Here is a 15,630-nt window from a genome sequence, read left to right as displayed (position 1 = left end):
ACACCGTGTGTCCACGGACCGTCACACCGTGTGTCCACGGACCGTCACACCGTGTGCCCACGGAATGTCACACCGCTTGTCCACGGACCGTCACACCGTGTGTCCTGGGACCGTCGCACCGTGTGTCCTGGGACCGTCGCACCGTGTGTCCCGAGACCGTCAAACCCTGTGTCCTGGGACCATCAAACACTGTGTCCTGGGACCGTCACACCCACACCGTGTGTCATGGGACCGTCAAACCCTGTGTCCTGGGACCGTCACACCGTGTGTCCTGGGACCGTCAATCCATGTGTCCACGGACCGTCACACTGTGTGTCCTGGGACCGTCACACCGTGTGTACTGCGACCGTCACACCGTGTGTCCACGGACCGTCAATCCATGTGTCCACGGACCGTCATACCGTGTGTCCTGGGACCGTCACACCGTGTGTCCACGGACCGTCACACCGTGTGTCCTGGGACCGTCACACCGTGTGTCCTGGGACCGTCAATCCATGTGTCCACGGACCGTCACACTGTGTGTCCTGGGACCGTCACACCGTGTGTACTGCGACCGTCACACCGTGTGTCCACGGACCGTCAATCCATGTGTCCACGGACCGTCACACCGTGTGTCCTGGTACCGTCACACCGCGTGTCCTGCGACCGACGCACCGTGTGTCCTGGGATCGTCGCACCGTGTGTCCTGGGACCGTCACACCGTGTGTCCACGGAATGTCACACCGCATGTCCACGGACCGTCACACCGTGTGTCCTGGGACCGTCGCACCGTGTGTCCTGGGACGTTCAAACCCTGTGTCCTGGGACCATCAAACCCTGTGTCCTGGGACCATCACACCCACACCGTGTGTCATGGGACCGTCAAACCCTGTGTCCTGGGACCGTCACACCGTGTGTCCACGGACTGTCACACCGCGTGTCCTGGTACCGTCACACCGTGTGTCCTGGGACCGTCACACCGTGTGTCCACGGAATGTCACACTGTGTGTCCTGGGACCGTCACACTGTGTGTCCATGGACCGTCACACCGTGTGCCCTGGGACCGTCATACCGTGTGTCCTGGGACCGTCGCACCGTGTGTCCTGGGACCGTCACACCGTGTGTCCTGGGACCGTCACACCGTGTGTCCTGGGACCGTCACACCGTGTGTCCACGGACCGTCACACCGCGTGTCCACGGACCGTCACACCGTGTGTCCTGGGACCGCCACACCGTGTGTCCTGGGACCGTCACACCGTGTGTCCTGGGACCGTCACACCGTGTGTCCTGGGAACGTAGCACCGTGTGTCCTGGGACCGTCACACCGTGTGTCCATGGAATGTCACACCGTGTGCCCTGGGACCGCCACACCGTGTGTCCTGGGACCGTCACACCGTGTGTCCACGGACCGTCACACCGTGTGTCCTGGAACCGTCACACCGTGTGTCCACGGACTGTCACACCGCGTGTCCATGGACCGTCACACCGTGTGTCCTGGGACCGTCATACCGCGTGTCCTGCGACCGTCGCACCGTGTGTCCTGGGACCGTCGCACCGTGTGTCCTGGGACCGTCACACCGTGTGTCCACGGAATGTCACACCGCGTGTCCACGGACCGTCACACCGTGTGTCCTGGGACCGTCGCACCGTGTGTCCTGGGACCGTCGCACCGTGTGTCCTGAGACCGTCAAACCCTGTGTCCTGGGACCATCAAACCCTGTGTCCTGGGACCGTCACACCCACACCGTGTGTCATGGTACCGTCAAAACCTGTGTCCTGGGACCGTCACACCGTGTGTCATGGGACCGTCGCACCGTGTGTCCTGGAACCGTCACACCGTGTGTCCTGGGACCGTCAATCCATGTGTCCACGGACCGTCACACCGTGTGTCCTGGGACCGTCAATCCGTGTGTCCACGGACCGTCACACCGTGTGTCCTGGGACCGTCACATCGTGTGTCCACGGACCGTCACACCGTGTGTCCTGGGACCGTCACACCGTGTGTCCTGCGACCGTCACACCGTGTGTCCACGGACCGTCATACCGTGTGTCCTGCGACCGTCACACCGTGTGTCCACGGACCGTCACACTGTGTGTCCTGGGACCGTCACACCGTGTGTCCTGCGACCGTCACACCGTGTGTCCTGCGACCGTCACACCGTGTGTCCTGCGACCGTCACACCGTGTGTCCACGGACCGTCATACCGTGTGTCCTGCGACCGTCACACCGTGTGTCCACGGACCGTCACACTGTGTGTCCTGGGACCGTCACACCGTGTGTCCTGGGACCGTCACACCGTGTGTCCACGGACCGTCACACCGTGTGTCCTGGGACTGTCACACCGTGTGTCCACAGACCGTCACACCGTGTGTCCTGGGACTGTCACAGCGTGTGTCCTGGGACCGTCACACCGTGTGTCCACGGACCGTCACACCGTGTGTCCTGGGACCATCACACCGTGTGTCCACGGACCGTCACACCGTGTGTCCACGGACCGTCACACCGCGTGTCCACGGACCGTCACACCGTTTGTCCTGGGAACGTCGCACCGTGTGTCCTGGGACCGTCGCACCGTGTGTCCTGGCACCGTCGCACCGTGTGTCCTGGGACCGTCACACCGTGTGTCCACGGACCGTCACACCGTGTGTCCTGGGACCGTCACACCGTGTGTCCACGGACCGTCACACCGTGTGTCCTGGGACCGTCGCACCGTGTGTCCTGGCACCGTCGCACCGTGTCTCCTGGGACCGTCCCACCGTGTGTCCTGGGACCGTCACACCGTGTGTCCACGGACCGTCACACCGTGTGCCCTGCGACCGTCATACCGTGTGTCCTGGGACCATCACACCGTGTGTCCACGGACCGTCACACCGTGTGTCCACGGACCGTCACACCGTGTGTCCTGGGACCGTCACACCGTGTGTCCACGAAATGTCACACCGCATGTCCACGAACCGTCACACTGTGTGTCCTGGGACCGTCACACCGTGTGTCCATGGACTGTCACACCGTGTGCCCTGGGACCGTCATACCGTGTGTCCTGGGACCGTCACACCGTGTGTCCACGGACCGTCACACCGTGTGTCCACGGACCGTCACACCATGTGTCCACGGACCGTCACACCGTGTGCCCTGGGACCGTCATACCGAGTGTCCTCGGACCGTCACACCGTGTGTCCACGGACCGTCACACCGTGTGTCCACGGACCGTCACACCGTGTGTCCTGGGACCGTCACACCGTGTGTCCACGGACCGTCACACCGTGTGTCCGGGGACCGTCACACCGTGTGTCCTGGGACAGTCGCACCGTGTGTCCACGGACCGTCACACCGTGTGTCCGGGGACAGTCGCACCGTGTGTCCTGGGACCGTCGCACCGTGTGTCCACGGACCGTCTCACCGTGTGTCCTGGGACCGTCACACAGTGTGTCCTGGTACCGTCACACCATGTGTCCTGGGACCGTCAAACCGTGTGTCCTGGGACCGTCACACCGTGTGTCCTGGGACCATCAATCCGTGCGTCCTGGGACGGTCAAACTGTGTGTCCTGGGACTGTCACACCGTGTGTCCACGGACTGTCACACCGTGTGCCCTGGGACCGTCACACCGTGTGTCCTGGGACCGTCATACCGTGTGTCCTGGGACCGTCACACCGTGTGACCAAGGACCCTCACACCGTGTGTCCAAGGACAGTCGCACCGTGTGTCCTGGGACCGTCGCACCGTGTGTCCACAGACCGTCTCACCGTGTGTCCTGGGACCGTCACACAGTGTGTCCTGGTACCGTCACACCATGTGTCCTGGGACCGTCAAACCGTGTGTCCTGGGACAGTCACACCGTGTGTCCTGGGACCATCAATCCGTGCGTCCTGGGACGGTCAAACTGTGTGTCCTGGGACTGTCACACCGTGTGTCCACGGACCGTCACACCGTGTGTCCTGGGACCGTCACACCGTGTGTCCACGGACTGTCACACCGTGTGCCCTGGGACCGTCACACCGTGTGTCCTGGGACTGTCATACCGTGTGTCCTGGGACCGTCACACCGTGTGTCCAAGGACCCTCACTCCGTGTGTCCTGGGACCGTCACACCGTGTGTCCTGGGACCGTCACACCGTGTGTCCACGGACTGTCACACCGCGTGTCCACGGACCGTCACGCCGTGTGTCCTGGGACCGTCACACCGCGTGTTCTGCGACCGTCGCACCGTGTGTCCACGGAATGTCACACCGCATGTCCACGGACCGTCACACCGTGTGTCCACGGACCGTCACGCCGTGTGTCCTAGGACCGTCGCACCGTGTGTCCTGGGACCGTCACACCGTGTGTCCACGGAATGTCACACCGCATGTCCACGGACCGTCACACCGTGTGTCCTGGGACCGTCGCACCGTGTGTCCTGGGACCGTCGCACCGTGTGTCCTGGGACCGTCAAACCCTGTGTCCTGGGACCGTCAAACCCTGTGTCCTGGGACCGTCACACCGTGTGTCCTGGAACCATCACACTGTGTGTCCTGAGACCGTCAATCCATGTGTCCACGGACCGTCACACCGTGTGTCCTGGGACCGTCAATCCGTGTGTCCACGGACCGTCACACCGTGTGTCCTGGGACCATCACACCGTGTGTCCACGGACCGTCACACTGTGTGTCCTGGGACCGTCACACCGTGTGTCCTGCGACCGTCACACCGTGTGTCCACGGACCGTCATACCGTGTGTCCTGGGACCGTCACACCGTGTCCACGGACCGTCACACCGTGTGTCCTGGGACTGTCACACCGTGTGTCCACGGACCGTCACACCGTGTGTCCTGGGACTGTCACACCGTGTGTCCATGGACCGTTACACCGTGTGTCCTGGGACAATCGCACCGTGTATCCACGGAATGTCACACCGTGTGTCCTGGGACCGTCACACCGTGTGTCCTGGGACCGTCACACCGTGTGTCCACGGAATGTCACACCGTGTGTCCTGGGACCGTCACACCGTGTGTCCACGGAATGTCACACCGTGTGTCCTGGGACCGTCACACCGTGTGTCCACGGAATGTCACACTGTGTGTCCTGGGACCGTCACACTGTGTGTCCATGGACCGTCACACCGTGTGCCATGGGACCGTCATACCGTGTGTCCTGGGACCGTCACACCGTGTGTCCACGGACCGTCACACCGTGTGTCCACGGACCGTCACACCGTGTGTCCACGGACCGTCACACCGTGTGTCCTGGGACCGTCGCACCGTGTGTCCTGGGACCGTCGCACCGTGTGTCCCGAGACCGTCAAACCCTGTGTCCTGGGACCATCAAACACTGTGTCCTGGGACCGTCACACCCACACCGTGTGTCATGGGACCGTCAAACCCTGTGTCCTGGGACCGTCACACCGTGTGTCCTGGGACCGTCAATCCATGTGTCCACGGACCGTCACACTGTGTGTCCTGGGACCGTCACACCGTGTGTACTGCGACCGTCGCACCATGTGTCCCGAGACCGTCAAACCCTGTGTCCTGGGACCATCAAACACTGTGTCCTGGGACCGTCACACCCACACCGTGTGTCATGGGACCGTCAAACCCTGTGTCCTGGGACCGTCACACCGTGTGTCCTGGGACCGTCAATCCATGTGTCCACGGACCGTCACACTGTGTGTCCTGGGACCGTCACACCGTGTGTACTGCGACCGTCACACCGTGTGTCCACGGACCGTCAATCCATGTGTCCACGGACCGTCATACCGTGTGTCCTGGGACCGTCACACCGTGTGTCCACGGACCGTCACACCGTGTGTCCTGGGACCGTCACACCGTGTGTCCAAGGACCGTCACATCGTGTGTCCTGGGACCGTCACACCGTGTGTCCTGGGACCGTCACACCGTGTGTCCACGGACTGTCACACCGCGTGTCCACGGACCGTCACACCGCGTGTCCTGGTACCGTCACACCGCGTGTCCTGCGACCGACGCACCGTGTGTCCTGGGATCGTCGCACCGTGTGTCCTGGGACCGTCACACCGTGTGTCCACGGAATGTCACACCGCATGTCCACGGACCGTCACACCGTGTGTCCTGGGACCGTCGCACCGTGTGTCCTGGGACGGTCAAACCCTGTGTCCTGGGACCATCAAACCCTGTGTCCTGGGACCATCACACCCACACCGTGTGTCATGGGACCGTCAAACCCTGTGTCCTGGGACCGTCACACCGTGTGTCCTGGGACGGTCAATCCATGTGTCCACGGACCGTCACACCGTGTGTCCTGGGACCGTCAATCCGTGTGTCCACGGACCATCACACCGTGTGTCCTGGGACCGTCACACCGTGTGTCCACGGACCGTCACACTGTGTGTCCTGGGACCGTCACACCGTGTGTCCTGCGGCCGTCACACCGTGTGTCCACGAACCGTCATACCGTGTGTCCTGCGACCGTCACACCGTGTGTCCACGGACCGGCACACTGTGTGTCCTGGGACCGTCACACCGTGTGTCCTGGGACCGTCACACCGTGTGTCCACGGACCGTCACACCGTGTGTCCTGGGACTGTCACACCGTGTGTCCACGGACCGTCACACCGTGTGTCCTGGGACAGTCGCACCGTGTATCCACGGACCGTCGCACCGTGTGTCCACGGACCGTCGCACCGTGTGTCCTGGAACCGTCACACCGTGTGTCCTGGGACCGTCACACTGTGTGTTCAAGGACCGTCACACCGTGTGTCCTGGGACCGTCATACCGTGTGTCCTGGGACCGTCACACCGCGTGTCCTGCGACCGTCACACCGCGTGTCCTGGGACCGTCACACCGTGTGTCCACGGACCGTCACACCGTGTGTCCACGGACCGTCATACCGTGTGTCCTGGGACCATCACACCGTGTGTCCTGGGAACGTCACACCGTGTGTCCACGGAATGTCACACCGCATGTCCACGGACCGTCACAATGTGTGTCCTGGGACCGTCACACAGTGTGTCCACGGACCGTCACACCGCGTGTCCTGGTACCGTCACACCGCGTGTCCTGCGACCGACGCACCGTGTGTCCTGGGATCGTCGCACCGTGTGTCCTGGGACCGTCACACCGTGTGTCCACGGAATGTCACACCGCATGTCCACGGACCGTCACACCGTGTGTCCTGGGACCGTCGCACCGTGTGTCCTGGGACCGTCACACCGTGTGTCCACGGACCGTCATACCGTGTGTCCTGGGACCATCACACCGTGTGTCCTGGGAACGTCACACCGTGTGTCCACGGAATGTCACACCGCATGTCCACGGACCGTCATACCGTGTGTCCTGGGACCGTCACACCGTGTGTCCACGGAATGTCACACCGTGTGTCCACGGACCGTCACACCGTGTGTCCACGGACCGTCACACCGTGTGCCCTGGGACCGTCATACCGAGTGTCCTCGGACCGTCACACCGTGTGTCCACGGACCGTCACACCGTGTGTCCTGGGACAGTCGCACCGTGTGTCCTGGGACCTTCGCACCGTGTGTCCACGGACCGTCTCACCGTGTGTCCTGGGACCGTCACACAGTGTGTCCTGGTACCGTCACACCATGTGTCCTGGGACCGTCAAACCGTGTGTCCTGGGACCGTCACACCGTGTGTCGTGGGACCGTCAATCCGTGTGTCCTGGGACGGTCAAACCGTGTGTCCTGGGACTGTCACACCGTGTGTCCATGGACCGTCACACTGTGTGTCCTGGGACCGTCACACCGTGTGTCCACGGACTGTCACACCGTGTGCCCTGGGACCGTCACACCCTGTGTCCTGGGACCGTCACACCGTGTGTCCACGGACCGTCACACCGTGTGACCTGGGACCGTCACACCGTGTGTCCAAGGACCGTCACACCGTGTGTCCTGGGACCGTCACACCGTGTGTCCTGGGACCGTCACACCGTGTGTCCATGGACTGTCACACCGCGTGTCCACGGACCGTCACACCGCGTGTCCTGGGACCGTCACACCGCGTGTCCTGCGACCGTCGCACCGTGTGTCCTGGGACCGTCGCACCGTGTGTCCTGGGACCGTCACACCGTGTGTCCACGGAATGTCACACCGCATGTCCACGGACCGTCACACCGTGTGTCCTGGGACCGTCGCACCGTGTGTCCTGGGACCGTCGCACCGTGTGTCCTGAGACCGTCAAACCCTGTGTCCTGGGACCATCAAACCCTGTGTCCTGGGACCGTCACACCCACACCGTGTGTCATGGGACCGTCAAACCCTGTGTCCTGGGACCGTCACACCGTGTGTCCTGGGACCGTCAATCCATGTGTCCACGGACCGTCACACCGTGTGTCCTGGGACCGTCAATCCGTGGGTCCACGGACCGTCACACCGTGTGTCCTGGGACCATCAAACCGTGTGTCCTGGGACCGTCACACTGTGTGTCCTGGGACCGTCAATCCATGTGTCCTGGGACGGTCACACCGTGTGTCCTGGGACCGTCACACCGTGTGTCCTGGGACTGTCACACCGTGTGTCCACGGACCGTCACACCGTGTGTCCTGGGACCGTCACACCGGGTGTCCTGGGACCGTCACACCGTGTGTCCACGGATCGTCACACCGTGTGTCCTGGGACCGTCACACCGTGTGTCCTGGGACCGTCACACCGTGTGTCCTGGGACCGTCGTACCGGAATACGAAGACCACACAACTGTGTATCACACTGAACAGAATTTTATTGATACTGCTAATTTCCTACTGTAGGCAAGATCTAGAAAAGTGAAGGTGGTTTGATTTATGCCTGCTGGCTCCCACTTTGGCTGTCAGATTTTGACTATTGGTTAAAAATAACGAAATAATTTAAATGAACAAAGATTTGCAGCCAGGACACATTCATTTTAGCGATGGCACCAAATATTAACATGACATAATATGTTGTGTACACTATACACTATAGTGCATTTAAAGTTTCACTGTTCGTACATTAGGTTTATTTCAGTTTTCAAGATCTGCTGCAGTATCACTTTGTATCAGCAAGAATGTGAACAAGCACTGGCCAGCCCAGGGTGCAGAGTTTCCTGGGACTGCTGCCCAGCTGTGCATTACTGGGCTCTCATCTGTCCCAGTTTGAGGCCTTCCAGTCAGGTTGACTTTCTATCCAGAGTACTGTGATGGCAGTATTGCTACAGTTGACCATTCCAACCACCTCCAATGCCTCTTCCTCTATAGTCCCCTGCCACGGTCGCCATTGCTCTATCCTGGTTCTCTCCAATCCCTGTATCACATCATGACTGAATGAGTTAAAGCATGTTCCAGCTTAATGCTAGCAATACTGACAATGTCCTCTTTGGCTCCGACCAACACTTGCATGCCTCTGATCTTGATTCCATGAACAATCGCAGCTACCACCTCAGGCTGAGTCAAGAAGTGAGAAACATAGAAACATAGAAACATAGAAAATAGGTGCAGGAGTAGACCATTTTGCGCTTCGAGCCTACACCGCCATTCGATAAGATCATGGCTGATCATTCCCTCAGTACCTCTTTCCTGCTTTCTCGCCATACCCCTTCATCCACTTAGCCGTAAGAGCCATATCTAACTCCCTCTTGAATATATCCAATGAACTTGCATTAACAACTCTCTGCGGCAGGGAATTCCACAGGTTAACAACTCTCTGAGTGAAGAAGTTTCTCCTCATCTCAGTCCTAAATGGCCTACCCCTAATCCTCAGACAGTGTCCCCTGGTTCTGGACTTCCCCAATATTGGGAACAATTTACCCGCATCTAACCTGTCCTGTCCCGTCAGAATCTTGTATGTTTCTGAGATCCCCTCTCATCCTTCTAAACTCCAATGTATGAAGGCCCAGTTGATCCAGTCTCTCCTCATATGTCAGTCCAGCCATCCTGGGAATCAGTCTGGTGAACCTTCGCTGCACTCCCTCAATAGCAAGAAAATCCTTCCTCAGATTAGGAGACCAAAACTGAACACAATATTTCAGGTGAGGCCTCACCAAGGCCCTGTACAACTGCAGTAAGACCTCCCTGCTCCTGTACTCAATCCCCTAGCTATGAAGGCCAACATACCATTTGCCTTCTTTACCGCCTGCTGTACCTGTATGCCAACTTTCAATGACTGATGAACCTTGACACCCAGATCTCATTGCACTTCCCCTTTTCCTAATCTGCCACCAGTCAGATAATTTTCTGTCTTCGCATTTTTGCCCCCAAAGTGGATAACCTCACATTTATCCACATTATACTGCATCTATCATGCATTTGCCCACTCACCTAACCTGTCCAAGTCACCCTGCAGCCTCTTAGCGCTCCCCCCTCACAGCTCACACCGCCATCCAGTTTGCATCTGCAAACTTGGAGATATTACACTCAATTCCTTCATCCAAATCATTGATGTGTATTGTAAAGAGCTGGGATCCCAGCACTGAGCCTTGCGGCACTCCACTAGTCACTGCCTGCCATTCTGAAAAGGACCCGTTTATCCCGACTCTCTGCTTCCTGTCTACCAACCAGTTCTCTATCCACATCAGTATATTACCCCCAATACCATGTGTTTTGATTTTGCACACCAATCTCTTGTGTGGGACCTTGTCCAAATACACCACATCCATTGGTTCTCCCATGTCCACTCTACTAGTTACATCCTCAAAAAATTCCAGATGATTTGTCAAGCATGATTTCCCTTTCATAAATCCATGCTGTCTTGGACCGATCCTGTCACTGCTTTTCAAATGCGCTGCTATTTCATCTTTAACAATTGATTCCAACATTTTCCCCACCACTGATGTCAGGCTAACCGGTCTATAATTACCCGCTTTCTTCTCCCTCTCTTTTTAAAAAGTGGTGTTACATTAGCTACCCTCCAGTCCATAGGAACTGATCCCGAGTCGATAGATTGTTGGAAAATGATCACCAATGCATCCACTATTTCTAGGGTCACTTCCTTAAATACTCTGGGGTGCAGACTGTTGTAGGAGGTAGGCACCTTTAGAATATACCAGAACACTAGGCATTAGGCACCTGCTCGATATATCTAACCGCATATAAGTTTAAAGTGGCCACACATAAAATGATGGGAAATCAGGTAGTCAAGCTGTGAACTGTTGAATGTTCAATGACCGAGCAATAACCCTGTGAGGCCCACTATAGGAATGCCTTGGATGCAGGATGAGGAGAGAACCCATCTCCCGTAAACAAGGCCATAAACCAATTAATTCCCCAGGAAGAAAGAGATAAGAAGGGAACCCATCTCCTGTAAACAAGGTTATAAACCAATTATTTCTCCAAGAAGAAAGAAATAGGGAGAGAACCTATCTCCTGTAGTAAAGTCATCAATCAGCCCAAGCTGACAATAACCGAACATATGGTTACTGAGACACCAGGGGAATTTTATTGGGTTAAAAGAACCTATATGTAATCTATAATCGTTGTGATTGGCTTGTGTCCAGCCGTGATGGGCTGTGTAACTGTAGTAAACTGTTTGTAACTGTTGTGAAACATATAAAAGTGCACGTAACCCTTTGTTCTGTGGAGAGAAGCCTGGATACAGTCCTGAGACTTCCTCCCCGCTGAGCGTTAATAAAGGCCGCGACGGCGTTGTAACCGACTCTGAGTGTTGAGTGATTCTTCTGAGAAAACACTAACGCTAACACAGACTATCAGGCCCCGGGGATTTATCGGCCTTCAATCCCATCAATTTCCCTAACACAATTTCCCGCCTAATAAGGATATCCTTCAGTTCCTCCTTCTCACTAGACCCTCGGTCCCTTAGTAAAACCTTAGCGTTTTCCTCAACCCAAGCTTAAATTCAGCTCCGCATCCACGCTTATACCAAGCTCACTTCCTTTTACCTCTGCAATGTTGTGCCCTTCACTGCAAAAGTTGTAGTCCATGCCTTCATGGACTCAAGGTTTGACTAACACCTCCCAACAAGTTTTCCCATCTTAAATCCTCCGCAAGTTCAATTCAATGAAAATGCTGTGTCCTCATCCTCACAAAATCCCACACTCCCATCAAATCCTCATCCTCTCCATGGCCCAGTACTTCCCCAGACCCTTATGAGTTGATTTGAAAATTCTCATCCTCACTCTGAACTTTCTCCATTAGTTTGCTCTGCGCTCCTTTATATCGCTGCGTGCATTCTACTCTCTAAAACTGGGCCTCTCTTTGTCCTACTCCCACTGCTACTCTCCTGTCCTCTCAAACTTCCTGCTGGTTTTCCTCGGCCTTGCCACCTCCCTTTCGAAAGCCTCTTAAAAACCTCTTTCTATGGTACTTCCCGCATCCTGGGCCTCCCTTTTCCCGTCCCCTGCGGCATTCAATGTAAAGCACTTTCAAGTGTCTCCCTGCCCATGAGCAGCAAGTTGCTCCACGTGCACTTTCCAAATTATGAATAAAATGTACACTGTACCTTTTTATAGTTGTACTCCTGTGGGTTGGCACACCGGAACAGGCTAATATTGGCTTCTATGAGGTGCTCCTAAGAGAGAAGAAAGTGCAGTTTATGACTGGTTATCAGGGCCGTGCAAGGATAGGTTTTTTTTGCTCACCTCCATTCCCATCACAGCCTGTTCCATTCGTTCAGCATGAGGCAGCAAAGGTCAAGTTCTAATCAATACTCAATTATCGCAAGCTGAGATATCTAGCTCAAAGTGATGAAAGCACAAGGAGCTACATGGCTGATTCTCCACCCAGCTTGAAGCATTCAACATCTATAATGCCAAGGACATTATTTAATCCCAATATTGTGCCTTTCAGGTCTTTTATAGCTTGTGTCCTGGCAATTCCTTTCTCTTTTTTAATTTGAGTGGCTTTTTTCAGGATCCTTTCCTGCAGACTAGGAACTTCCCTTCATTTACAGGTCTTGGTGGCAGGGGCCTCTTCGTCCAGCTTCAGATGAACATAAGAACATAAGAATTAGGAGTAGGAGTAGGCCATTCGGCATCTAAGCTTGCTCCGCCATTCAATAAGATCATGGCTAATCTTCTACCTCAACTCCACTTTCCTGCACTGTTCCCATATCCCTTGATTCCCTTAACATCCAAAAACTGCTGGGATAGTCACTTCCCAATACTGTCGACTCACTCTCCTTATCTCAAGGGCTACTTAAAAAATCTTGTAAGAAAATTAATATAGAAGCTAGAGTGGGACATACTGTCTCTGGGTTAGGGATGAAAAACTCTGCAAGGACATAAGAACATAAGAAATAGGAGCAGGGGTAGGCCATTTGGCCCCTCGAGCCTGCTCTACCATTTAATAAGATCATGGCTGATCTGATCTTGGGCTCAGCTCCACTTCCCTGCCCGCTCCCCGTAACCCTTTATTCCTTTATTGCTCAAAAATTTGTCTATCTCCACCTTAAATATATTCAAATGACCCAGCCTCCACAGCTCTCTGGGGCAGAAAATTCCACAGATTTACGACCCTCTGAGAGAAGAAATTCCTCCTCATCTTAGTTCTAAATGGGCGCCAAGGGTTCCCAATGCAATCAAGAGAAGGAAATGTGTGTATCTGGGCGTCAGGAGAGGGGAGGGTCAGGGCTGGCCTCCCAACACATACTCCGCAATAGTCTCTTCTGGCCATTAGCTTTAACGAATCTGTAAATACATTTACAAACAGTGCATTTATAGATTCTTCATGGTTGATTTTAACGCCCAGCGGGAAACTGTGGGAGTCGATTATAGAATCACAGTACAGCACAGAAGGAGGCCCTTCGGGTTAATTTACTATCCGCCCGGTGGCAGCGTGAAACCACACCAGTTTTAGCCACTGGACCTCATTGCCATGCCGCCCGTCGAGGCGGGAAGCGCTGCTGGACACATGACGATTGGGCGGCCCAAGGCGACCTACAGGCTGCAGAGGAAGGGGGTTCCAGAGAGTATCAGGGGAGGCAATGGTGGAGATGTTGGCCTAAACTTTCTTTATGGGAGCACTCCCACACCTCCTGGCCCCATGAAGAGAGTAAGAAACTTCGGGCTAGAATTTCCCCAGCCGAACGCACGTTTTAACGCGATTTTTTTCCGCGTTAAAAGTGCTTTTTTGTTCTTAAAATGAAATGCAGAAAATTCCCCAAACCTTAAGAATGGTGTTCTTAACAAAAAGCGGATCGCCCTGGTGTAATGCAAAAGAAAAATGCACTGCCTACGTTTGGCCATTCGGTAAATCCACTTTGGGATGAACAGAAACCTCACGAGAAAAGCGGACGTTGCAGCCTCAGAAGCATCGGTAAGTAGGAAGACCTGACAATAAGGTGAGTTAAAGTTTTCATTTTTTAATTCTTTTGCAGCAATTACTTAGTTGAGGCTCTTGTAAATGTTTAGTGATTTTTGAATTTTTGTCTTTTGCAATTTCTTTTTATGTTTTTTCCCCTCCCAGGGCCTGTATTTTTGCCGTTGATAAGCCTCGGGGTAAAGTTGCCGAGATCACGGTTTTCAAAGTCAATCGTCGTGCAACGCCGTTTTTTTTAAGGACAGGTATATTTTGTGGCCAAATTTACCCCCATAAAAAATGGAGAAGTTATTATTTTTATTTATTCACTATATGTAATTATTTATCAAATATTGACAGGCTGGGGAATTTCTCGCCCTAATCTTTTACGTCCCAATTCCATTCAGTCCTACTTCAGCCTGGCAGTAAAGCTGCAGCAACTTCACCTGGCTCAGGCCCGAATAACATAACTTACACTAATCTAGTAAAAATGTCCCAAGGTGCTTCACAGCAGTGTTATCAAACAAAACTGGACACCGAGCCACGTAAGGAGATATTGGGCCAGGTGACCAAAGTTAAGTCAAAGAGGTAGGTTTTAAGGAGCATCTTAAAGGAGGAAAGAAATGTAGAGAGGCGGAGTGGTTTAGGCAGGGAATTCCAGAGCTTGGGGGCCAAGGCAACAGAAGGCACAGTCACCAATGGTGGAGCGATTAAAATTGGGGATGCTCAGGAGGGCAGAATAGGAGGAACGCAGAGACTTCGGAGGGTTATAGGGCTGGAGGAGCTGACAGAGATGGGGAGGGGCAAGGCCATGATGGGATCAGCACACAAGGATGAGAATTGTATGGGGTTGTTGCCAGACTGGCAGCCAATGTCAATCAGCGAGCACAGGGGTGATGTCGGGGTGCATTTAACATGGTCAAACCCTGATCTGCATATGTCAGTTAGGACCCTGCCAGCCTCAGGCGGGTGTCTTTGCCACCTGTTCTTCAACAACAACAACGTAATAAAACGTTCAGGTTAAAATTGGACGTGACCGGATCCAGGCGGCTTTCTGACAGATAAGTAACCTGGTGAAATTTTAACTGCTGGGCGGTAAGAGTTAAAATCTCATCCTCTTGAAACAAATGTATCGACAAAAATACAGCGGACTGTATAGACTAACACATAAATTGGTGGAGGTTTAGAAGAGACATGAAGGGAAATTCTTTCACCCAGAGGGTGGTGGGGGTCTGGAACACTGCCTGAAAGGGTGGTAGAGGCAGAAACCCTCACCACATTTAAAAGATACTTGGAAGTGCACTTGAAGTGCCGTACCCTACAGGGCTACGGACGTAGAGCAGGAAGGTGGGATTAGGCTGGATAGCTCTTGGTTGGCCGGCGCGGAATGGGCTGAAATGGCCTCCTTCCGTGCTGTAAATGTCCTATGATAAAAGGTAGTCACTTGAATGAGGTAATTGAGTGGGTAGGGACAGG

At 55.1% G+C, this 15,630-nt stretch overlaps 1 protein-coding gene across 2 annotated transcripts in view; it reads right to left on the bottom strand.

The window, feature by feature from the left end:
• The window catches only part of cfap99 (cilia and flagella associated protein 99), a 392,086-nt gene that overhangs the window by 207,564 nt on the left and 168,892 nt on the right, over positions 1-15,630 (bottom strand). For both annotated transcript variants that reach the window (XM_070894010.1, XM_070893926.1), the window contains one exon: positions 12,359-12,427. In XM_070894010.1, the coding sequence (XP_070750111.1) occupies positions 12,359-12,427 (69 nt within the window). The remainder of the gene's footprint in view (positions 1-12,358; positions 12,428-15,630) is intronic.

The sequence above is a fragment of the Pristiophorus japonicus genome, chromosome 1 (assembly GCF_044704955.1).
Source record: "Pristiophorus japonicus isolate sPriJap1 chromosome 1, sPriJap1.hap1, whole genome shotgun sequence".
In the NCBI taxonomy this organism is placed as follows: domain Eukaryota; kingdom Metazoa; phylum Chordata; class Chondrichthyes; family Pristiophoridae; genus Pristiophorus; species Pristiophorus japonicus.
The sequence above is the reverse complement of the archived record's forward strand: the minus strand, read 5'-3'. Positions and strand labels throughout refer to the sequence as shown.